This window comes from Pelmatolapia mariae, linkage group LG9, assembly GCF_036321145.2.
Source record: "Pelmatolapia mariae isolate MD_Pm_ZW linkage group LG9, Pm_UMD_F_2, whole genome shotgun sequence".
NCBI classification, from domain to species: Eukaryota; Metazoa; Chordata; class Actinopteri; order Cichliformes; family Cichlidae; genus Pelmatolapia; species Pelmatolapia mariae.
The window spans coordinates 24,512,012-24,538,268 of NC_086235.1; the positions used below are offsets into that span (position 1 = coordinate 24,512,012).

The following is a 26,257-nucleotide window of genomic DNA, read 5'->3' on the forward strand; positions in this document are numbered from 1 at the left end:
TCAACTTTTATTCTAGTTTTTTAAAAGTGGTATATTGACTAATATATATATATATATATATATATATATATATCACCCATAAGACTTTAACATTCCGTGTTGATGGGACAGTTTCTCCTGCTGGTTTTCAAATGATTATAAAATATGCAGTTACTGGTTAAATAAAATAAATATATTTTTAAAAATGACATGTGCACATAAGAAAGCTTATATTCCGGCTGGTTGTGGTGATCTGTGATTGCTATCAGGTGGCTGCAGTGCTGCTTCCTGTTTGATGTGTGAAATCAAAATGGCAAATGCTGTAAAGTGGCTTATGGTGCATGATGTCACATCACACACACACAAACATGCACATGCACGCGCGCACACGTCCATGCCATGAACATTACATGCTGCAGCTACACCTCCACAGGGTCTCATTCTTTCCAGACTGCCTTGCAAGTGCCCCTGATGGAACATGAACTCATGAGTGGAGTTGCTGTAATCTTAACCTACACTTAAACTAAACTCAAATATGAATTGCATTGAAATTTAGAAACAGCACATAATTACATTGTACAGGTTATTACAACGTTGCCATGCAAAGGCAAGCAATGGGCAAAATTTACTGTTTATGCTAAAAAAGTAAATAAATTGTGACTAAGATCTGGGGTTTCTGCTTAAACTAGATTGACTTTTCATCCACTGCTGTTCAACAGATGCCATAGGACACAAAAGGCTAAAAAGTATATACATTGTTGTCTGATTATGTTTCATTAGAACAAAATAAAAATAACTGTCTAGCCTGCTTAGACTATTACTCATCCTAAGCTCTGAAACAAGGCACATGTCACCAAAGCAAACAAAGACATTTGCAAGTGGAATGATGTAGCCTGAAGGTTAACGGGATAATCTTAGTAACACAAGGATGGTTTTTTTTTTTTAAACCAGTCGTCTGAATAGGGAATCTAGTTTCGTTATCAAGGAATGTTGGTATTCCCTTGAGCAAGGCCTTAAGCTTTAAAGGCTGAGGGATTGAATGGAGATATGTAGATAGAAGATTGTGACTTTACTGAGCTTGTCTTTAGTGGAATCAGATTTGAAACACCTGTAATTTGAGTATTTATTTTTTGAGAGATAAAAATGTAATTCTTGTTTGAAAGATATACTCGTATGAGGGTTTTTAGTTTGTTTGTCCGTCTGTCTGTTTATTTGTTTGTTCTAATGATGTTGCCACCAGCATTAAAGTAAGGACAATATTTAGCTTACATGATAAATAATACAGACGTTAAGATGCCATTTGGCAAACTCCTCAGGGGGTCTCATATATCCTCAGCAGTCAAAGACACTGTTGACAGGCAAAATCAATTAATATAATTATTAATTGCCCCGTAGTTTCCTTAGCATACAATAATTTATATTTATATTTAAGTATAGAGAAAAGCTGTTCAAATAGAATTTGACAAACTTTATTTACACTCACAGTTATTTACAAAGTTACAGAAGTGTTGGTTCAATAAGGGTGTTGATTAAATAACAGTATTTTCTCTAAGAAAATATTTTTATAATCACATAGTTTCCACGAATAAAGAAAGATAATAAAATCAAGCCTGTACTTTTTTGTAGGCGGACCAGAGGAGTGCTCCCCAGCCCGTGGAGGTGTGTGTGCGTTGCCTAAGAGCCATGAGGGACAGACTTCCCAGGGGTCTCTATACTGTCAGAGTGGCACTTCACAGCCATCTAGGGGGTCCAGCTCTGGCCTGGTGCAGTAAGAAAGGGCAACATGTTTGGGCAGCGTCTACTGAGCCCACTGTGCATCGGGGACGCTTCTACGACATTGACCTCCACATTAACCAGAGTCTGTTCATGGTAGCCACAATTTCACTTTGTATAAGCTTTGTTTAAGCATCAGGGCAAAGCATGGGGTGTGCTCTAATGGGGCGATATCCACGGAGCTCTGACAACAAAAGAAAAGTTTTAATTTTAGTGTCACATGCCTTTTCTCTCAACACACATCAGGGAAAATACACAACCTGTCCCTGGTTTGTGACTATTAAGTGTTAAGAAATAGTATAAATATAGTATAATTCTTTTTTGCAGTTGACTTTTGGAAAACTTGCATTTAATTTTTATTTTTTCAAAGAAAAATGGAACTAAATATAAAATACATCTTTCACTGGGAAGCAATTTTGACACTGAGGAGGCAAGAAATTAAATTATATTTATAAATTGGTCAAACAATAAAGCTGCACGTGCTAAAACGACAGAAGCTACAACACTGCATTTCTGGTGCTATTTCAGAATTTCTCTTTCTTCTTCTGCTGCCTTTATTTTCATCAGCTGCAGTGAAGATGGAGCAGTTTCTACACTGAAAGGGTTATGAGAAGTTATATTACTGTAAAGGCAGCATATGAAAATATGTCACACACAGCCTCTAGGTTTTTCTCTAGGGATCCCTATATGAATAAAACAACAACTTCTCAAACATGACATTTAATCCATGCATGTAAATCAAATCCAATATCAATTATTCATTCATATAGAAGAAATAATGTTTTATTGGAATAAAAATGGAGTACAAATGGAATGAAACATTTCGTTTCTTTCCTGTGTGTCTTTCAGCATCTGCCACATGCTTGAGCCGGATCAAGGCAAATAAAAGCAAAAATAGAAAAGTTAGGCAGAACTGACAAAAATATGTATTTGAAACATATTTTTAAAAATGTCAGCCTACATTTCCATTGCATAATAGATGACTAAATATGTTTTCCCGTTTGGTTCTTTTATTGAAACAACACAGGAGATTACATTAGATGAAATTATGCACATTTTACAACCCCTTTCCTAAACCTTTGGATATGAAGGAGCGGATCTTCTATATAAGCTGTGCTAATCTTTAAAAAAACCCACATACTTATTATGGATGGTCGATATTGACCAGTGGATTAGAACTCTTTGGTTTATTCATTCAATGATGTGTGCACGGTACAAAAGATTCACAAGCAAAACCTTAAAACAGAAACCACTAAATGCAGTGTCCCTCTTGATCCCATAGAGTCTCATACAGGCTGAGAAAGCATTTCTTCACTGTTGTGATGGCAACTCTAAAGGCCTAGCTGGAGCATTTAGCACATGTGGACACTGTCAGCGTGCTGGTGGGTGTATTCACTGAGCTAGAGCATTCTGATAATATTGTCACAAGCTCCCATGAAACATAAAAGATGGGGTAAAATCTGGCACGAACTGAAAGCAAAACCTGGGCTCTGCGTCAGAGGTAAAAAGAAAGAGGAAAAAAAAAAAAGGTTTAAGTACAGCATGGTAAATGCCTCGTGTCACTCTGCCTTCCCTCCTCTCCTCCCCAAGCCCTCAGCTGTGCTTTATAGACAAACCAGTTGTTGTTGTCCTCATTGATAGTAGTTGGAACGTTGATCAGATTTGTCTGAGACTACCAGGATTGGCTTAGCTGGTTTTCTCTCCGTCTCTCTCGCCTCTTGCCCACACGATAGCGTGCGATTTCAGTGGAGCTTGCAGTGCCTTCTAAGAGGAAATGAGGAATTAGTGATGGTAGGAGGAAGCCAGGAGCTTATTTTCCTTTCCTCTTTCTCCATATCTCTCTCCCACTTTTTTTCATTCACCCTTTGCTTTGTGTGTCTGGGTTTGGATTTAGACAGAAACAGTGCTGCTTAGTTTTGAAATGTCTTGGATATGCCGAAGAGTGGGAATGCTTGAAAAGAGTTGAGAAGGGCAGAGACTCATTTTAGAGTTTTATACCGAAAAAGGAAAAAAAGATCCACATTCTAATTAAAGAGGGGAGGAGGGGGGTGGACAGGAAGAAAATTAGGAAAGATCCTTGGAGGTATATGAATTTATTCTTGTCTTTTCCACTTTTTAAATCTTTTGTCATGTGTTGTGCTTATTGTTAAAAGATCACTTTTTATCAGTTTACTGTGAACTACACAGCTGTAGCAGTTAATTTCCCCTCAACACTTTAAAAACTACTACTATTACTATAAATATCCAGGTTAAGTAGATCCTCCATAAACAGAGGAGCAGAAAAAACTCTAAAGCATATCAAGTCTCACAAACCTCTCACCACATACGCACATATGCCCACGTGTCTACACAAAGGCACTGCGCGTGCGCACGTAAATGACTATTTATGCAGGTCACATTTCTTACAGTAAATGAATAATATGAATATCCTCAATATCTATAATCTCTGATATTATTCCATAAATTTATGTCTTGAGTCAGACACTACTACCCATCATTTCACAGGTGCATACCAAAGGCTGATTTACAGGGGGGCGGGGGGTTGAAGAGAACGGGATACAAATGATTTATGTGTTAAAACAAGTCCTCTGCATTTTCCATTACAACTAATAAAGGGATAAAATATTTCCACCCAGTGATGGATGATGTCGCATGCACCTCACTGTCAGTTCATTTTTTAAGCAAACCCACCGTTCTCTGGGTAAATAAGAATGTATGTGTTTTCCATTGACTGCTAACCACTAACAATTTTTGCTTCGCGCAAGACACCCTTGATATTATCAGTCTGATTGATGATGGCTTCTCTGAATCACAAATTCGGTAACTGTCAGCTCACGCTCTACAACAGCAAACTCGAGTTGCCCTCTTCGCAGTGTTTGATGCCGCAGTCTTTATCACGCCGACATCTCCTTTTAGGCAATTTTCTGAGCTCGATGGGTTAGAGTGGCAGTTTAGAACGATCCTAAGACAGCAGATAAGTTACGGGAGGATTCAAGTGTAGGATGTAGATTAAAAGGCAGTTAGCATGAGATACTCTGCTGTTGATGTGTCTGCATGTGTGCATGCGTTAATGCATGCGCCCTGCAGGCATGTGCGCTCAGCTGACTGAAACTGTGAGCAACTTTCTTCTTTCCTTATATTTCTCTGTATGTTTATCCAGGTCTTACCTTCCACCTGTAATATCATCCCTTCCATGGTGCTGGTTTTCCAACTGATCACAGCACTGGGAGATAGAAGTCACGTCAGCTCTGCGTTGGCCTGGGCAGCATTTCCTGCTTGTGGGCCAAGTCTCGGTTTGGTCGAGGGCAGGTGAGTCAAAACCACTGTGATGAACAGCAAAATGATCATCACGTGTTTTCCCTCTGTCATTCTGCGAGTTTCCCCCCCACTCAGTCCAAAGACAAGCTCTTTAGCTTAAGCGTATTAGTTTTTAGCATGTGCACCCTGCCTCTCTGACCCCTCCAGCCGCCCCAGATAGGATAGCTGGTAATGAAAATGGATGGCTGTAATTCAATTTCAGAGAAAATATCTGCAGTGCAAAAAAATGCAACCTGCAGGTTTTATGAGTATTTCCTCATCAGGATTTTAGTTGTACAGTGACAGGTTTCTGTTATGTGCACAGGTTCAAAACGCCACTGATCAGGGGCGAGCCCAGCACACAGCTGGACCAGTTTAAAAAGATTGAAGCCCTCATCTCCTCTGATCTCGACCACTGGCTGTGCAACCTGTATTTTCAGGTGTGTGTGCAATTACGAAACCCCGTGTTCACATGTTTGTTTTGATGACGCGAACCTCTCGATTATTGTATTTAAATTCGTAATTGCGTGCAGGTACAGTATGTGCGTGTTTATTTCTTGGTCTCAGTTATAAACCATATGCTTGTGTGTGCCATTTTTTTGTGTCTTTTTCACTCTGATCCTCTTCTTTTATTTGGAATGTTTAGGGGGCAGAACGGTGGATCTGAAAAGATGGGGGGTTGGATTTTTGGATTTTCAACGATAAAAAGCTTTTACAGAGAAATTGAAAATTGGCCCCAGAGAGCAAACAAGAACCACATCTTTACCCAGCAATTCTGAAAGCATTAGAGCTGATGCATTGATTAGATTAGTAAACATCTTAATTGAATTAAAAACCAGAACAAAGCTCTCTGTCTTGGATTTGCTTCTTTATTTGTCCCTTTGACTGTGACATGTTGTTTGTATTACTGCATTATCATTACTGTTGGTACGGTTGCTTTGATTGCTGTGGGATATTTTTTTTGTATCTCTGCATATGCACAGCACAACAACAAGCACAATATTCTTGTCACATTTATAGATTTAATTGAATTGTTTTACTGCACACTTTGACAAATGCTAGTAGTTCTCTGTGCCTGCAGTTTTGAACACCTGTAATGTTATTACATGCAGCAAGATGTTCTCCCACAAACAATGGTGATGCAATGGAACATTATGCACATAACTACTGATTAACATTAAGCGGTTATTACAAGCTATTAATGTTCACTGAACACATATGCAGACCTCTGACACACGCGAAGCAGGCCTGTTCCTCTTCTGGTTTCTTGTGTTTTAGGTAAAGAGACTCCCATCTGGAGCATCTAGGGGACCAGAGCACTGCATCACTCTATCAATCCCCTCTTCTAAACAACCTATCATTCCCCAATCTGAGGTCCACCAGAACCAGCTGCCACTCCAGCCCAAGCCCCCATCGCAGCACCAGCTCTGTCCTCAGCTCGTTCATCCCCATTCCCAACAGCAGGCCTGTACAGACCCCAGCTGCAGAGCGGGAGATCCCACTGTGCTACATTCTCACCGGGGGTCCCCTCTCAACCTGTCAGCTGATTCTGCTTGCTCTTCCTCATCTCTGCCAGGTAGGGCTCCGATGTTACAACCCCCAACTATGCCACAGTGTAGAGAAAATGTCACTCTAATGTCACCAACACTGGGAAAAGAAGAATGACAGGCCTCCCTTACGGCAAAGCTCCACTGAGGTGAATGTGCTTGAGGGTAGGGTTTGGTAGGGGAAGGCTTGACAGACAGACATTATATTTGTTTTCTCAGTTAGATTATGTGTAAAAATCCAGTATATAGACTCTAATGTTAGTGTTAGCATAGGCAAAGTATCATGCACAACATTAGCAGAACCTGATAGTTGACAGACATTTAGATAAATATAACCACCACTTCAGCAAGCAAACAAAAACCTGGCATGTAAAGTGCTGGTTAAATAAGTCCAATCAAGCTAGCTATCGGTGAACAGTGGTTAGCCTAGCTGCCATGATTAGCAGAACAAAGGTTTTTGTAATTTATAACCACATTTTCTTCTTTATATTCTGTGTCCAGCTGAGCCAAACTAAACATTTTACATGCTTACATGACCTGGAAGACACACATTACTGTGTTTTGCGGTCTGGCTTTGGTTCATTGTGGATGACTAACTCATAATTACCGAGTTTGAGCTATAAAAAGAGCTATATAGCAATTTTCTGCCAGTTGACCGAAATTCCTTCTTTAAGTTCAATACATAGTAGGCGCTTACATGCTGCAATGCATTTCTGATTACCATCTTAACTTCATCTGCCTTTTTATCCACAACTCACAATTTCAATAACATCCGGTTAGCTTTATTTTATATGATTTCTCCTTAGGAAGATAAGATATAAAACAGATGATGAAATTTTAGATTTAGTTATGAGACTTCATCTTGGTTCACTCTTTACTGTTGCTTCAAGTCAAGGAGAGGCTTTTAGAGTTCGTGTGTTCCCTCATATATGTGTGACCTCTTCCTGTGTCCTGTAGTTACTTTAAATCTTAACACATGCAAGTCATGTTTAAGTGAGGGATGGGCGCTCCTTTGCTTTCTTTTTACAGCATGCAGAGATAATATCCCGTGTCATACAACGTAGGTATTAAGGTATCGTTTAGCTACGTAGGTGAAATGTTTTTTTTTATGGTTTCCTTGCTTATGTGGTGGTCCAACCCATGTATATTAGTAGAGGGTCTGGGTTAATATAGTTTTTGCTTTATTTCATTACTGAAGTGGAGTGAAGTGATATAAGCATGAATCTTACAATGTCCAAAGTTTGAGCTAAGCGATAAAAATGCTGAAATCACATACTTAATCATAACCACATTTAATTGGGGCTAATGATTTTGTTGAGAATAATAATCATGATAATATTAGAGTCCATCTCCTTATTTTAAAAAACATACTAGTTTTAGTCATCTAGCATTCTGGCCATTGCCACAAATCAAGTGCAGACTCATTTGGTATTGATCCTCAACAAAGACGGCCGGCTAGCTTCTTTGTTATTAATACACTGGCCCTTTTTTCCTTTTCTGGCTTTCTTTCTTTCTATTTTTTTGCACGCACAGCTCATCTTTATTTAACAGTCCTCAAAAGTTTCTGGGGTGCTCTGCTTTAAACATCACACAGGCTTTTTAATTACAAATGAGTTGTGACAGGTCTGCTGGGTAGCACCCTGGCCCATTTTAAACGTGATGCCGGCTGACAGCTTGGCAGTGTTCTCCCAGCACTGAAACATGTGGAAGAAATTGGTCTTTTACATTTCACAGCTTGTCGCTTCCTCCGCTGGCTGACCTGTGACCCCCCACAGAGATCCTAACGCCCACAAGGGAAGTGTCCCCAACGAACTGACTGCCTTTCCAGAGAGAAAGAAAGAGAGCGAGGGAGGGAGAGGAGCACTCACTATGGGAGATTTATGTTCTGCCACACAAGGCAAAAGGTACCAGGTCTCTTCACCGCACACGGCTTCAAACTCTGGCTTGCACGCAGGCAGAGATGTCAACACACACGCACTTGTGCGCACGCACACACATTCTCACAGGTGAGGAGGTTGCTTGGGAAGTGAACCCAATCCGCAAGTGAAATAACGGATCAAAAGGTGTCCTGCACAACACCTCATCTGCGCCGTTCCCTAAGCCGACCTGACGTTTGTGCCTCATTTGCATACAGATCCGTTCATGTTGCATTACCTCTGGAGCGAATTATGGTGTTCAGATGGGGTGATACGTCAAGGTTGAATGGAGCGATTGGATGGACAACTTTAACCTAGCCAAAAATGGAAATCCAATTCAGCAAGGAAAAGAGGAACGAATTACCTCCTTACCCCACCTCCTTCTCAGTTTTTAGTCAAGTCTGAGGGTTTTCAGACATTTCCTTCCTATTTCATGCCTCCCTGTTTCTGATGTCTTCTGCGTGGAGCTCACTTTCTCTCTGCATGTAACGCCTAGATTTTCCTCATTACCCATTTGTCTCTGAGTCAGGACAAGTATATGGAGATCTCTTGTCATTGTGATAATCTGCACAGTGCAGAGCTTGACAGTGAGACTTGAAGATTGCATTCCTCGGGCCTTAAGTTAATTAATCCCCACAGAAGAAACACAGCATTGGTGAGGTGTCTATACGGAACGAAACCTGACATCCCAAACCAAGATTATAACTCTGACGAGTTTCAATCAAAACAATTTTATGTGGGCATTAATGTGTTTCTGTTTCAGATTATTATTATTAGCTATCGGATGGTAATAATCTGATTTACGTCAGTTGACTTGTCCAAGCAGAACGGAGTGTATTTGGCTTTTTACCGCAGTGATCGGCTGGAGGCACAATGGGTTAAGTGACCTTTCGCATTAACCGAATGATCCAGTTAGTATGGGTTTACTTGAACCCAAATGACTAATTAGATTAGCATCTTGTTTCATGATAGCCTTTAGTGGACCACTATGAGCATGCAGATGAGTCTGCCGTAACTATGACACTGCTTCCTTTTTTTCTCTCATTTTTTGAACTCATTTATTTATTTTATCCCACAAAGGCATCTTAACATCCATCCCCTTGAGCATAGATGGTGATTTCGAGGATTCCTCATCTCATCTCTCTTTTGGAGCGTTGCCCTTTACTTTCAGGATGTTTTTTCCCCCCTCCAGGCCACTCCCAGTCATCAGCATTTCAAACCGCGATGTTACATCATAAACTCTCAATCAGCCGCATGCCACTTCCTGATGATTAATTCGACAATGTTAATGTCCAACTTCCAAATGTATGCAGAAACACACATTTAAAGCTTTACTTTAGTATAAGCAGACTGCATGGGACAAACACAATGAAAGGTGAATTCCCAGAAAAGTGAAGGCTGTGTTTGATTCAGCAGGTGTGATGTAGACAGATTTAACCTGCAAGACCTACAGAATTTACCGGTAACTCCTGATATAATGGCACATAACTATTTAGACATTAGTATGCACTGCAGTGTTTGATAGTCATTAAAATGCAATGGATTACAAGAAAGAAAGAAAAAAAACTTGAGTGAAGCAACAATAAATCTGCACCGTATCATAGCAACCTCAACATGAGAGCCTGACAGACTCAAGGGTAATCCGTGAGTTGCTAACCTTCGATTCCTCTGTAAATTTGGACCAGTCATCAGGCAATTAAGGGCCTAGGTGAACAAGAACTGCCATCTCAGTCTGGTTCCATCTCACCAGTAACACAGTGATGGGGTCTCGATGGTGTTACAGGCCTCGGGCTTTTATCTTTACTTGGCCTGTTTTTGTGTGTAAGCAAGAAAGAAAAGAGGCGCGTTGAGTTATGCGTTTTGTGAGGTAGACTCTTACATTTCTACCCTGGAAAATGTTTGTCCATATATGCAAGTGTCTACATATTAATATCTTTGCCTTTTTGTGTGTGGGTGCATCAATACAGAGTGTGTGTGTGTGCAGTGGATGAGTATGTGTTCTGGTCTTATAGCTCAGAGCACAGGGGGGAAAACAAGGAGTTTGTTGTTGGCCTTGGGTGCCCGGGGAGGCTGGAGTTGTGGCAGCTCTAGCACTCTGAGTTCATGGACGTAGCCTTTAGCTGTCAGAGCTGTCGATGCTGCCTCCGCACTGATTCTCGTTCCATAGCGTCTGAGCGTAAGCAAGTGGGGCCTAGTGTAATAAGTTCGTGTTTGTGTGTGTGTGTGGTAGTACAGTCTCTGAAAAGATCCTAATCCACGGTGGTCCAAGTCTGTGAGTTTATGTGGTTGATGCTTCAGCTAATAGAGTATGAGGGGTGTGTGTATTTGTGTGTGAGAGCATTGCATTGTTCTGACTCAGACTGTCTGCACATGAGCACAGACGTAGTGCTCATGTGCAACATTAAAAAGACTTCTGTCCAATGTAAACTAAAGTCAGCAGTGTCACTGCGTGCTATTTAATCCGACTATGCTTTTTAAAACAAGATAGGGTAACATCCTATAGTTTACAAAAAGATTCTTTGATTTTTTGACACTTGAAGACCTGTACTTTTTTATACTCTTTATACTAAGACACACCAATCTGACACAACTTTAAAATCACTTGTCTAATATTGTGCAAGTTCTTTTCATGCCACCAAACCAGTTCTAACCAGTAAAAACTGGCACAGAGGATGTCTGGAGGTGTCCCATGGTGTTTAGATCCTTTAGTTCCTGTGGTTTGCAGGGGTGGAGTCTCTGTGCATACTGTAAATGCTCGATTGAATTGGTAATAAGGGAGTTTGAAAGACCAGGTATATTTCTCAGGCTCTTATTCTCCTTGTTTGAGTCATTACTGAGCACTTTTTGGCTTAGAGTCTTCTGGAGGAGGTCACTGAAACCAGAAAGGGCCCGGCCTGCAGTAAATAACAAGAAAGAGAGCAAAACATTGCATTTAGCAAAGTGGTCAGTTCTAGTCACCTGCTGTTTTAATCTTGTGGCTGGCAAGTGTGTTTATCCCAAGCCCTGATGTGACCACACAACTGAGTACACGGTTATGTAACGTCTTTATAATGTAGAAATAAAAATTTTATCCTGAGAACAGAATAACTATAACACCAGGGCAAATGTTTACCAGCAAAGGGGTGGTAATTAAAAACTACATCTGTGTGAAATCTGATTTCAGACTCTGTGAAAAATAGAGGTGAGCAGAATCTTCCTGCCATTTAAATGCAGTAAAAATTTAGCTGTCAGGAGGATTTCTGATGTGTGGCTAATATTTAAGTTATTATTACTGATATATTTAATCCCACAGCAGGAGAAAAATTATATCATTGCTGAGGCTTCCATATGTATTATATAGATGTGATTGGTTCCACGGGGGGAAAAAAGTTTCACATAGTGAGATTTTTACATGTATCAAGCTAAGGTTTACTTAATTGCAACCTCCAGGCAAAGCAGGAACCCTTTTTTAAATTCTGTGAATGTTAATATGCTAAATAATGCAGATCTTCGACTCTTCAAGCATGAGACACACATCTGGCGGCTTACCATTTAAATTACAGCAAGAAAAAAAATGCGAGACAGAGAAAAGAAAAAAAAGAAATGGAGGATGAAAAACACTTCAGAAGAAGGGAAATGATGGGAAAATGTGTGAAAACGTATCATAACCAAAATTTAATTTATTTTTTGATTTTTCATCATTTGTAATTGCATATATATCCATATCTATATATCTTACTGTATCTCTCTATATATTTTTTTCTTCCCCCTTTTTTATTATATAGGTGTATTAATATTCCTCAGCCCTGAAATTATAATGATAAAGTGTGGTATGCAAGAGAAAACAACCTTAAATATTCTTTTCCTCTTTACACTTACTGCACATTATTTCTCTTTTGGGCATGCAGGCAAGAATTTCTCATCAGGAGCCATTTCTGGAAGCACCGGAGAGAAGAGTGATCCATGCAGGGAGAAAGCAGAGGGTGGGAATCACTACAAGGTAACACTGTGATTTAAGGGGAAGTGTTCCCACCCTTAAAATGAGCACCCTTTCTGCTTTCCCCTTCCATTCCCTCCCTTTCCTTCCCGCCCCTCTCTGCGGCCTTGCGCGCACCTCCCCGGCTTATTATCTGAGATTTGTCAAAATACATTTCACACTAACAGGTATTTTTCAGCCTTCAAAGCCAGTTTTGATCTGCTTGACAAGCCAAAGCAGCTCAAATTGTGTGAAATCAGCAACGCTAGCCAGGCCTCGCCTTTTTTTTTTTTTTTCCTCCAAACCGTTCTAAACACGCCTCTTCCTGGGCTGCAGAAGACTTAAGCTAAATTAATCAAAGCCTGCGTGTTACCTGCCATACTTTGAAGTGGTAATTGCAAAATTACTCCATGTGCTGATCTGGCATTGCTGCCTCCCGGTCCGCCCCTTCCATTGTGCCTCTGCTGCGGCCTTTTGTTGTTGTGATGTTATTGTTGAGGTAGTTAGACGCCTGTGAACAACATCAAGCCTCCTTCTCTCAAACACATATACCCACCACCCTTTCTTCCCCGTCCTTATTCCTACTAACCTCCTCCTGCTGATGTACAAGAGGCTCTTCGGACCACCATTAATCAGGGATGACCTGTTAAATAAATGAGTTTGTTGATATGAGGTTTTATATCTCCGCAGCCTCTGCAGACCATGTTTTTCCTTCCCCTCTTGGCCTATCGTTAAAACCTTGCTAACTCTGTCAAATGTCTTGGTTGGAACCCAGTTGTCTAATGATTAAGTGGAGTGATCTCCAACCTGCCCCAGCCTGGAAGCGCTAGGGATCAGATTTCAGCCCTTCAACCTGCAGTGCAGGCCTAATTAAAATGAATTTTCTCCAGGCGACCACTTTGCCCACAGGGCAGGAATTCAGCTATATACGGAATCCACTCTTAAGGTATTGCATTAAATTTATTGTGTGGAGACACTGGAGAACATTGTGGTATATCTCCTGCATTTTCCCCCCCCTCTCTCTGCCTTTTTCTCTCACTCTTTTCCACCTTTTTATTGTGATCATCACTCTGGAATCCAAGCTTGCTTTGGCAAAGATTGCCCTATGAAAACGGATGGAGCTTTTATGGGACTCTGCCCATTTACTACTTCCTGGGCCTAGTTTATCTCAGAGGGAGAGACAGAGAGGGATGGAGGAAAGCGAAGATGAAGAAAAAAATAAAAAATAAAACGGAGAGAGGTAGAGTCAGAAAGGGGCGGAAGAAAGAGGCAGCTTGCTTATTCCAAACTGTGGATCTCATTAACATACATCAGTGTGTATTTCACAACTTCAAGCAGAAAGGCACTAAGCCCACCCAAGGGCAACACAGGCAGGGCTGACACGGCCAGGGAAAGCAAGCCGTTAACATGTTGGCGGCTTAACAAATAATATCTGCTCCCAAGTACCTTAGTGAAAAATTTAAAACCCCACTTCCTAACTCCATTTGACTGTGTTTATGACGATGACAGTAAACGACTTGTGTGGAAAAAAACAGTGCCAGCTGCTCAAATATCACATATTTAACGCCACCATCACTGTACGCATGTTTCCCAAATGAACTCAAGTTGAAGGATGGCATGCCGTATGCGATTTTGCCGTCATTCTTGTCTCGTGTCAATTGAGGCGCGGGTGAGATATAGGAGAGGCTCCAAAGTGCCACGCACACTGTCACTGTCACCGTGTGCATCCCCCAAGATAAATTCAGAGGCCTGTTTCCTGCTTTGATTACAAATGACATCCGCATGTGTTCTCCCCGATTTCTGCTCCTCACAGAAGAAGCCAATCAAGAAGACAAATAGCTGTGGCCCCAGCATGAGCGGCAGAAGTGCACCGCCTCGGCAGGCAGACAAACAGAAGATGCAGCCTTCAATGGAGAACCTCTCCGCGGAGGAGATGGAGGAGTATACATTCTCCCTACAGTAAGTCTCACCACTCATTATCCTGGCTCAGCCTTGCAAAATTCAAATGTGTGGGGGAAAGAAAAGAAAAAAAAAGCAAAAGAAAGAAAAACGTGGGTGACAAGTGGTTTCTGTGCCTCACAGACGCTGAAATGTACAGCATCAACCAGACAGACTCTGACAACAAGACGTGCCTATAACACCTCCTTAACAGATATAGATAAAGTAGTCGAGTGTCTTTCAAGGGGAATCCAAATGAGTTTGCATTTGGTATAGCTTAAATCGCATATAACTCAATTTTAATTTCCCAACATAAACAAGGCACACTCAAAGCAATTTCCAGAGCCTGATGGCCTCATCTGTCCCGAAGGAAAGGAAAGCACTCCATAAGAATTTGGTGAGGAATCACAGAAATTCAGCTGCCCACAATACTATCATTTTTATATTTGATACTTTCAGAAGTCACAAGTCCTCTTTTGTCTGTTAATTAAATCTGTACTTGCCTACATTTGACTTAGATCTCAAGACTGCACAGTGTTTCTTTGTGCTTTGCTTTTCAGGACAAAATAATCAGTCGTATTCCAGCTAATTTGCTTTGTGACAGTGTCGCATTTAAAGCCAAACCAAACGCTGCTCAAGCTATAACAATAATGTCCCCGTGAATTTTTTTTGTTGTTGTCTCCCAGTCCTCTGCAAAAATGCGTGGAAATTACGTTTCATCTTTATTGTGGCTCACAGCATTTGATTTTAATGAGAAAACAAGAATGTATGAAATACAAACAGAGCGCCGAATTTCAAACACCTCGGCCAAATTTGCTAAAAGCATCTAGGTAGCACCCGCATGCCCATGGAGCATCAAAACAGACTGAGAGCAAAATTGCTTATTTCAACAAGAAAAGTCACAGGTATTTGTTTTTATTTGAATGTCAACTAAATTGAGGGGAGGAGATTACCATTACTGCACTGGGGGGGAGAGTAAAGACAGAGAGAGAGTCTACTGTATGTATGTGCAAGAGAGACATAAAGCGAGCGCTCCCTGGAGATTTATAAGTACCCATGTTTCCTCATTTCTGGGAGTTTGTAATTTATAGCTGCTGGTCACATATTAAACAAGATCAGAGACTACTCCCTGACATCTTCTGAACATACTGAGGGAATTCAAATGATTACCAGCGTATCCTGCCAACAAATGACGACATAGAGACTATCTTGAGGGAAAGTGAATACAAAAAAAAATAAAAAATGAACACAGAGCCCGGGCAGACTGCGCACAAAGGGACACAATTAAATGGTTTTCACGATTATTCATAGTGCCGCTTCTTACCTCTGAGCAGTTGCTGGGTTCTGTGAGATGAGACATTTCTGTCAGTTATAGGTACGGATTGTATTGAGTTGGAGACTCGGCTGTTCCCTGATGCCCTGTGAAGGTGCTGCTGCTATTGATTTCATCTTTACAAGCACACACATTACAGTATCTTTGAGCTAAAGGCTGATAATTTTATTTATTTTTTTTGCCCTCACCTAATCAGACTATTAGAAAGATACAGTGGCAGTGCTGGCTTTCACGGTGACGTTAAAGACGCAGCAGTCTCTCATCTGTCTCTCCCACTGTGTTGTTTGACTTATTCTGGGTTTGTCTACATTACCTGAGGACTGACAGAGATGCCGACAAAAGGGATTATTTACAGATATTTTTTTATTTATTTTGCCTTAATGATGTCATCTCGCCCCGCGTCGTCTTTTGGCATTTTGGGAGCTCGGGTTTTTATCTCTGTGTCTGTGTTTATGCGCATCTGTAGACGAATGTGAGAGACAGAGGGTGTGTACAGTATTTTTTAACTATGCAAGCGAGTAGAGTATGCACACACACACACTTGCCTGTATATTCTTGTATTTTAACTGAGGAAAGGAATCATACTGAAGTGATTGAGGGATATTACTGCCATCTATTGAGCCACAAGAGACTGAGCTCATTGAGATTTTTATAAGGCGTCCTGACACAAACGTGCAAATCAGATGCTCATGCATTATTAAGCAAAGACTTTGAAACAGTAAGATTCAGTTCAGACAGTCGGAGAATCACACGAGCGGTTTAACATAGTGCATTCATTTATGTGTCGCAGTCAGGAGCACTTTATTCATCAAGTAAAATAAATGCAGTGCGATGAATTGGAATGAAGTAGGCTAATGTCTTAAAGAGATCTGCAGTATGTATGGGACCTGTATACAAGTGCTTAGACTGTGTGTGCGTTACAGGTGGGACTGTAAATTGGATAAAAAAAAATTTTTTTTTAAATGTATCAACTACATAAAAACATAATACTGATACAAGTAGAACCAAGTTGACACGAATGAAAACTTCTAGAGGTTTTATGTAAAAGTTTTTTTTATTCCAAATGGTGACAACGTCATCTACTTTGACAGAAATACTGCAAAATACATCTTTTGGGAGGAGATGTTTCCAATGCATATGATTGTTTATATATTATAGTACACACATGTATATTTTTTACTTAAAGTCTTTGTTTCATTGGGTGAGGATCAGGCTTTCTTGTGTAATTGTTTTCACATTTCCACACTGGTGATCTAAAAAGGCATAGAAATAAAAAAAAAAAATAATGAAGTCAAAAATCAAAGAAAACACTATGCTATGCACTTTTTTTAACTGCAGGTATTGACAATTGCAAATTAGTTCTGGGCAAATGAAAACATGTCAGGAATGATCTTTTTGTCAAGCGTTACTGTGCCGCTGATATCTGTTTGAACACGCATGAAAGACTCCAGCCGACCCTCCAGTTTATTTGATGTCTACAAGTGTAATTTTCAATACTCCTCTTTTTTTCTCACAGAATAGCACTGAGCAAAATCAAAGCACCTGATTCAATATGGCTGCTGTAATTCGATCGGGCCAATTTAATGCTTTTGGTCGAGGATAAACATGCTGAATTAATTTTACACTTTAAAGGCTACTTTGGCAGTATTTTACATTTTGTGTACTCAGCACAGTGATGAGATACTAATGGTAGCTCACATTCGACCTGTGCAAACCTCATCACGTGTGATATTGATGAATTATTACTAATAATTATAATTACTATTAGTTTTTATCTGATAATATATACCTGGAAAAACCCCTCTTCCTATGTAGTGTACCACATGCTTACACAATTATTTTCAAATTGCTATAGTGTAGTATTATACCTCATCAATGTCACCCAACTGTTTTTTTTTTCCTACTCTCGTTTTGAGGAGAGAAACCTGCTTTAATCAAAGTCATTCTCATATAGCAATTAGATCTAATTAGTCCAATTATCAAGATTCTAATTACACTGAAATATATCCCCTAAATCTCATATCAATTATAGTATGTGTGACTCGTCCTGATCGGGAAACATGAAGAACGAGAGTGAAGACAAAGCTGTGTTGAAGGTAGCAGAGAGCATTTTCATTCTCTGGAGGACAACTGGCTGCAGGACTGTCCCCATCTGTCCCCAAAGCTTTTATTACAAAATGCTGTTTGGTCATTTGGGGATAAATGTCGCTTAATCTTTATGTAGTTGTTTCAAAATCTGAACTATTTTGCTGCTAATTATGATGCCGTGATTAGTTACATGCTTGTTTGCCGTCTCAGTTAGATAAGTTGAATGAATAATAATAAATACAGTTTCAGCTGTTATTGCTGCAGCTCTCAAACACCGCCGTTAAGTCTGGACTCAAGTAAGGAAGAAGCCACTGCGGTGACAGTGAACTAGATTAAAGTTAGGTTGAACTTTTGGTAGCACAGTAGCTCATATGCTAATAAGTCTCAAACAGGTACACAAATCCACACACACACACGAAATCAGGAGCAGACCTTGATTGTGTAGCACAGTATGTTGCTATAGTGGTGCAGTATTATACTGTAGGTGCACTGGAAAACACACACTCACACACACACACACACACACAGACAAACGCACAGCCTGCTCTTGCTGTGGAGTCAGAGGGAACACACTGACCTAATTTCCCCCAGTTAACTCGCCTCGTTGGGGACCAACGTTCCTCTCCACCCGTTTCCCCCAACCGAGCCTATAGGAGCGCTCCCTGATGTGTATCTCTGTGTCTCTATCATTCTGTGCCCTCCATCTGTTTGAGTATGTTTCCTCGCTCAAGTATAAGATTCCAAGTTAAGTGTTATTCTATTTTACGTGTTTATAACAAGGGTAACGTGCAGCCCCGCAGTGCCACACGCCTGGGAAAGACCAGTAACTGTCGTGGAGAGAAAGAAAGCTGAGCCTGAAGTTGTGTACAGAAAAAAAGCAGAAAAACACCTGAAATAACACCCAGTTTCAGGCTGTCAATCCTCTGCAAACTGCAGCTACGAATCACAACTCTGTGCAAGGGTCAATAAATTCTGATGTAATACTGGTAGGATAAGTGGGTGGAGACGTGGTGGTGCTAGTCACCCCTAACTCTCTAGTGCTTTCCAGGGCTCTTTCCTGTACTGAGAGGGCAGGGAAGTGTCTGCGCTTCTGCATGCCCAAGTACCTGCTTGCATGTGTGAAAGAGTGGCCCCTGGCTACCACGGCCCGAGTGCACATGTTAGGGTTTTTTTTTAGTGGCCAGACGTGCCCTGGGTCACTTTCAGATCTCACAGACACATACTCGCAAAATCAACATGCCGCTTCCTTTATGGAAATCAGAGCTGTCACATCCTTGACAGGCTAACACTGCAATATGATTGGTTAATTCACACTGATGGTGCGCATCAGTGGGCGCATACTGCGGTCCCATTGGTGGTCTGGGTCAAATGAATGCGCTTCACACTGACACGTGGGAAAGAAGGGAGGTGTCAGATACTGAAAAGTGGCAGGAGCTATAGGTAAGAATATATGAGTGATTGCATATGATTTGTGCATGAGGCCTTTGTGTGCACTTGAAAAAATAGAGCTAAGCCAGAGGTGGCACTTAACTTACGCTCTTCCTTTTTTCTTTTATATCTGTAATCACTAGTTCCCCAGCGTTATATAAACACATAACTCCTCCAGAAATTACAAGTTTTACATGCAGCTATGTAACAGCCAATGCACTGTAGCACAAACATGCACTAATGGACTGTGTCCTGTGCAAATAAATGTGAACTCTTAGGAAAATATTACTGACAGGCAGCTCTGATACTATAACTGACAAGCTCTCTGGATGCCGATGTAATCAGAAGTTGCAGTTGCACAGTGCAGCGTTTGTATATATATATATATATGCATGATGTCATCTGCACACGTTTTAGCTATTATTATCAGCAGCGAACAAAGGTGGAGCAGGCCTGACAGGCATTTACCTTCTTCTTATATTTGCTTGGAGACAGTTACGGCTATAGTATCTATAAAAAAACATGATCTTTGTTAATCCATATTTGTGTTGAGGCTGGATTCCTTTGAATGAAACATTTGAATCAATAACAAAACATTACATCAGTGAACATAATTGGCCCCCATTAGTGGTAATGTATTGTAACAAAGCCTGGGATTGGGAAAAAAAAACCCAGAAGAGAGTGGTTTGAGAGTTACACACTCCTACTCCAAAAGGCATTTCAGGCCATGTCTTCAAGTCAAACATCATGTTTGCTTTTTGTCTTTAGCACTCACTTAATTGATCTCTGCGTACCCGCACAGTTAGACTCTATAGCTCTTTATTATTTCCTTTCTTCCTCTCCCTCCCTCCTGTTAATTCCGTCTTTATCTCACTTCTCTGCCTCTCATTTTCTCCATCTTTCCCTCTCCATCCTGTCTCTATCTCTCTGGTGACAATGTCCTGCAGTTATGAAGCAAGGTCAAAAAAGTGAAATCCATTTAAATACTGATGCAACTCTCTGGGGGGCCATACTCAGCTTCTGCAGCACCCGTCCCCGTACACCTCACACAGATTGCTGAATGGATGGATGTGGAACATTTATTTGTTCTGCATTTATCGCTTATTGTGTTGCACATCCACTAGCACTGTATTTTCTCAGCGCCCCCCCAAAACATTTAGAGAGAGCGCGAGAAAACAACAACCTGTTCTTCATTGTTGAGCACCAGGGTGGTGGTAGTTGCACCATTTGTGTGTGTGTGTGTGTGTGTGTGTGTGTGTGTGTGTGTGTGTGTGTGTGTGTGTGTGTGTGTGTGTGTGTGTGTGTGTGTAGCACTCGCAAAGTCAGTATGTGTTTGTCCATCCCAGGTGCATCTGCATTTGAAATGTTTCCACCCTACTTTATGGTGCACCAAGGGACCTGCCATTTCCATTTTTTAATTCCCTCTCGTGCTAAGTCAGGCACTCCATAAAAACGCCACATGTTCCTCAGCAATGAAACAGCTACCTCATTTATGCATTTAAACTATTCCAATGTGTGCGAGGCAGCCAAAATGTTTTTGCAGGAGGAGTTTAGGCAATGCAAGAGTCACAATGCTAAATTATGGCTCATGATCTAAGACTAGTTTATCCACAAATATGAGATATGAGATGGTTACATGGTTTGAGTTGTAGAGCCGTTTCTATACCCCTCATCTATAAATGTATCATAGATATTTTTACTTTTTAAAATTCTGTTCTTCATAACTTCTGTTTAGTTGCAAGTAATTGGCTTGATTGTTAATTGTGATGTGTACAGGTTTTATTACATTGCAATGGACTCCAAATACCTGCCACTGTGCTCCAGTTTTGTCAATGAAGCTCATTTAGGGTATGTGTATACTCTTTGGCAGATTTGCAAAATAAATAAATAAATAAATGTGCTTATAAAACCTCAACATGTTAAGGTAATTTCACTTGGAACAAATAAAGCAAAGAAAAGAAACAAATGAGAGGAGAGAGTACGAGAGAAAGAGTGAGCACAAAGTTATATCCGATGCATTTTTTTTTCATGTTTTCTGATTCTTTTTTTTCCTTGTATAAATAAAAGTTCTCACAAGATGATATAAAATGACTCAATTATCTAAAAGCCTTACAGGCACGGAGAGATGCTCTGTCCAAGTTGTTATTGTGCACACACACATACACGTTCGAGGTGCTTTGGAAAATGATACCAGCTTAGAAACCAATAATTATCATTTAATACTTCTTGTGGGAGCGTGTTTCTTTATGGTTTCCACTTTGTAAGCTTCGTGCATTATATTTGGCCCACCTGTGCAAAGCGCTGCTTCAGTGCCAGAACTGCAATAAACATCTGTACTTCTGCATGAATAAAATTTAAAAATAAATACGTTTGTTCACATAATTGAAATGCATACACGTGAATTTTATTTACACAAACTTCTGAAACTTATTTGGCAGCTTTAGTTAGTAATTCTTTATTGTGATTTTTTTGCACTCGCATTATAGATCTCCTACAGAACTAAAGAAACCACTTGCATGAGATGCAAAACAGCTTCAAAAACTTTTCAAGCTTTTCAGGATCACTTGCATTAGAGTCAAATATCAAAATAATTATTAGTATTCAAATATAACTGATAACATCCACTTCTTTGGTTTCCAGGGACAAAATGCAAAAAAAAAGTGTTAAATGAAAAGCAAGACATAAGAAGCTGGAGCAGTGATGGCTTTGGCAGCGATTCAATTGAAACAAGTAATAATCTGTTGGGGACCCGTTTTTGTGGAGTATCCAGCTGTGGGAGGCCAGGGAGTGCCTTGGTGTGTCTACTTTGTGTGTAACAGTGATTATGCAGGTGGCATGCCAGGCTAAATTAGTTAGTCTAAAGAAGCCAAAGCGCTCCCAACTACTTTTGGGTGCCAACAACTTGTAAAATGTAACAATGTTCTGACAAAATGATAGATATCTCATGCCCGGAGTGAGCAAGGGTTGGTTAACATTACACAAGTATGAAACACTGAAACAAAAAGGCCATTTAGTTTAACATCTAAAGCAAAAGAGGATTTATTACTTTTATTATTCATTTTGTTTATCATATTATGTTTGTTTTGTTGTATTTTAAGACAGTGATGCTGGATGCTGTTGTTGCTGGGCTGACTGACTGACTGAAGTGATATAGGTGTTTAGTAGTCTTGCAGCTTTGGATGTGATGCCTGTGGTATGTTTTGATTCAGCTTTGTTGACTCTAGTAGCTTAGGTCTTCCCCTCTACATGCCCCATCATAACTATCTACACTGACAGCATACTGATGCACATATACAATGCCAATCAAATTTGTGAAAGACCACTTAAAGCACAAGTTTTATTCTGGACGCTCTCACCACTTTTAAATACACAGTTATCCCCTCACTAATTGTTCTCTGAGTTACTTGCTCTCTCTTTTCTTGGCTGATCGACAGCGTTCTTTGTTTTATTCCAGTTAAACGCTTTTTGCCACTACCTGTGTCTCCAACCGTCATTAGCCAGCAATGCCTCTAAGCTCTTGATGTATCAAATGGGTACTGCCAACACAGGTGACAAGGCTGACATGATGACCTATAAGTTTCTTTCAGATTACCAAAAACCTTTCACCACGTTCCAAGCCCTAGTAACGCCTCAGACCTGATTGTGTAACGCACGTAGGACAGATGACAGATACTCTCCTAATTCAAAACAAATTCATTATCAGCGTTCCTCAAAAATGAAATATAAACAAAGATGTGGTATCTTGAGTCCTATCTCTTGACAGAGATAATCACACTTCCATAATCACCACAACACTTATGCATCTGGGCCACTAAGAAAACAATTACATTATCTGTCAATCTCTTAAGTCTATTTTCACAGTGGGGTTTTTTTTTTGCTTTTTGCTTTCTCTGTTTCCCCAACAGCAAACCGTTCATCGACTAGGTGGGAAAAGAAGTGTGGTTTTAGTGCATTTAAAAACAATGCCGGTGGCCTAAATAAGAAAGTGACAGAAAATATCTTAATCCTCCAAATAAAGGGATAAGTCCAAGACTTTAAGTGGTCTGACACTGGAGGGTTTAAGCCATCGGGGCTACGCAGAGGGAATCTGTGGGTTACCTTTACTCCCTACAGCCCTGGAGCCTTCACACCATAAGTGTGCTATTTTAAATGGAACACCCCACTGTACTCCCTCCCCCATCCACCCTTCCATCTCGTATTACCCGTGCCGTCTTCAAGGTATAATGCATGTCACTACTTGCTTTTCGCTTTGTGCTATTTTTAAGAGCGTAGCGTCTGTTTGTTGTCATAGCGTACAACATTAAGGGACACCAGCCTGGGAAAACCAGTCCAGGAGATGCTTCTGACAGAAACACGCTAGTTAAATCTGATTTACAGGCCTTGGCACACTCAGGAAAGGTTTGGAGTGGATGATGAGTCCTTTTGCAATATGCTTTGATGACACGGGTATGAAGAACAAACATATCAAAACTAAGATAATGAGCAAACAGCTTCTGGCCCAGATTTCACAAAAGCATTAAAACTACAATTAAAATATAGTATTATGTCCCATGCATGCCTGTTGAAATGGTTGGTTTCATCACTTGGCCACTGTGCCACATACTATCAGCCATTCAGAGGACAGGCTGTGATATTGAAATGAAACATCCTTCATCCCTGCAAGATAAAAATCCCACATGTCCGCCCGCTGCCTTCCCCTATTTTTCTGTATTATACTTTTGTAATTGGAGGTGCCATAATCAAATCAATTCAGTCGGGATAACAGATTTCACATCATGTTACCGGTTTCCTTTAGAAGGGGCCGCTACGTGAAGACGTCTAAAAATATTCCTCTTTCATGCATCATCAATATCTTCATTAAATGAAAGATGGACGTCAGATTGTATTTGCTGTTTTTGCGCGATGCAGGTTGACAGGGTAGCATCTCGCCTGTGTCTGCGACACACTGCGTTTACAGGGATTCGGAGAGCATTTTTTGTACAACACAGCGAAGTTGCGATAAAGCTGGAAGTGCTTTTGTGGAGAAGCATGAGATGCGTTTGCTAAGACATCATCTTTCTCTTTGCGTTTTACCTCCAAATCTTGTATAAAAGCACTGAATTGGATCTTTTTCCGTGATAGTAAACAAAGACTTTGGCTGCATAAATATATATATTTACTCTGTGTGCATGAGCAACCACTGGTTTCACACAGGAAACACGCAGTTTATTCGCAGTGGAATATACTTTAGTTTAAGATCTCAAACAGAGAGCTGAGTGATAACAGACTTTCATGACACATTTAGCCCAACAGGATAAATGTTATTTCAGCCAAGCTCGAACATTTATCAGCCCAAACTCTTGACTGAGCACTTTTCTTTTTCAATGAATTCCAACTTTTCCCACATGTACAGCAAAATATACCACTGCTCTAAATAGCATCCACTGAGGAAACTTGATTCAACTTCAGATAATTTCACACTTCACACCTCACAGCGACGGCCAAAATTATCTCTGGCTTCGAACAAAACTATGCGAGGCTCCATATTTTTGTATTAGTAGAAGCAGGGAACACAATGCACTGGTACATTTTGATGCAAGTCTAGCCCACATTTGGTAATGGGGGTGAGAGAGCAATACAATTGATTCGGTTTTTCGTCTTTAGGCAATGTACCATTTTCCCTAGATACACACTACAAAGTGAATTCCAACTGTGCTCTGGGACACAGTGGTGAGACATGGGGATGTCCACAGGCATAGGCCTTAAGTCACATTGTGTGATCCTCGCCATAGCTCTACTGTAAACACCTACTTTAAGTCTTGTTCTAATTACTATCAGGCGAATGCTAGGAGTCATCACTATCACTTCTTGTTGACATGTGCAAACTATATTGGATAAAAGTCAACGAATGTTGTAAATGCACACCTAATTTACCTATACACAAATTTGAAATGTCAGGTTTTTATGTTAGGGTATTTCCTTTCCTTTCCTTTCCTTTCCTTTCCTTTGCTCCTGCCTCCACTGCTCCATCTGTGCACTCCTTATGAAAGGGAATAGTTGAGCAGGCCTGACAAAGGGCGGCACATAGGAGGCAGAGGTGCTGAGGGAAGCTGAGCACCGCTGAAAGGGATTCCTATCTGTTTGCGTGTCTTTGGTGTGTTAGTGAGGGGAAAAAAAGAGAGAGCACTTGTGTATATGTTGGCAATTGTATGCGTGTGTGTGCCAATTTGAATACTACATTTCCCTACCTTTAATGTTTAGTGCATGGCTGTCATGATGGAAATAAGCTTCTGAATAGTATGCAACAGAAAGAGGAGGAAGGATTTGCATCGTTATTCAAAGTGATTGTCATAACCTCCAAATCGACTGAACAAAGTCAACACCTTTGCTCTGTTTCAGTAATCTTGCTTAATGTGGTCACCTGTGCATGAACGTTCTTATCCACCGTGAGTTTAAATCATGCAGCCTGAAAGTGTGATGTAAAATTATCGAGAAAAAAAGACATTACAATCTGAGTAATGAACTCATATAATTACATACTTGAGTAATAGCATCAGTGTCTAAAAAAAAAGAAATGGTGAAGAAAACTTCAGATAGTCATGTACAGTGTGTATGATCCTCCTCTTATGAAAACAGATCACAACTGACTGGACCTGGCTCCTGTCCTCCGTGTCTGTCTGACCGAGCCCGTCTGGCTCTCTCCATGCTGCCATCTGAGCTGGGCCTGCCGTTGCTGCGGCAACAACAACAACTGCATAGTAGCTGGCATGGCTCCGTTCAGCAGCTCGGCCTCATTATACTGCTGCTGGCTTTGATGTGGTTTCTGAGGCTCTACCTGCATTACTGCAGCCAGTGGCTCTACCTCCAGGCCATAGCAGTTCCTGTCAACAAGTGAGTTTGCTTCCTTTGATATTGCCCTGCACACACACACATGCATGGAAGAGGATCGCATGAATACACACACAGACGTGCAAAACTTTTCGAGCGCACACATTGCTGCTGACATAAATCCATTAATAAAAAC

At 40.6% G+C, this 26,257-nt stretch overlaps 1 protein-coding gene across 1 annotated transcript in view; it reads left to right on the forward strand.

Annotated features, from left to right (window-relative positions):
• The window catches only part of ofcc1 (orofacial cleft 1 candidate 1), a 120,055-nt gene that overhangs the window by 61,668 nt on the left and 32,130 nt on the right, over positions 1–26,257 (forward strand). The window contains exons 12-18 of the mRNA XM_063483218.1: positions 1,606–1,848; positions 4,913–5,061; positions 5,375–5,489; positions 6,328–6,625; positions 12,400–12,491; positions 14,281–14,426; positions 25,870–26,124. Coding sequence (XP_063339288.1) covers positions 1,606–1,848; positions 4,913–5,061; positions 5,375–5,489; positions 6,328–6,625; positions 12,400–12,491; positions 14,281–14,426; positions 25,870–26,124 — 1,298 coding nt within the window. The remainder of the gene's footprint in view (positions 1–1,605; positions 1,849–4,912; positions 5,062–5,374; positions 5,490–6,327; positions 6,626–12,399; positions 12,492–14,280; positions 14,427–25,869; positions 26,125–26,257) is intronic.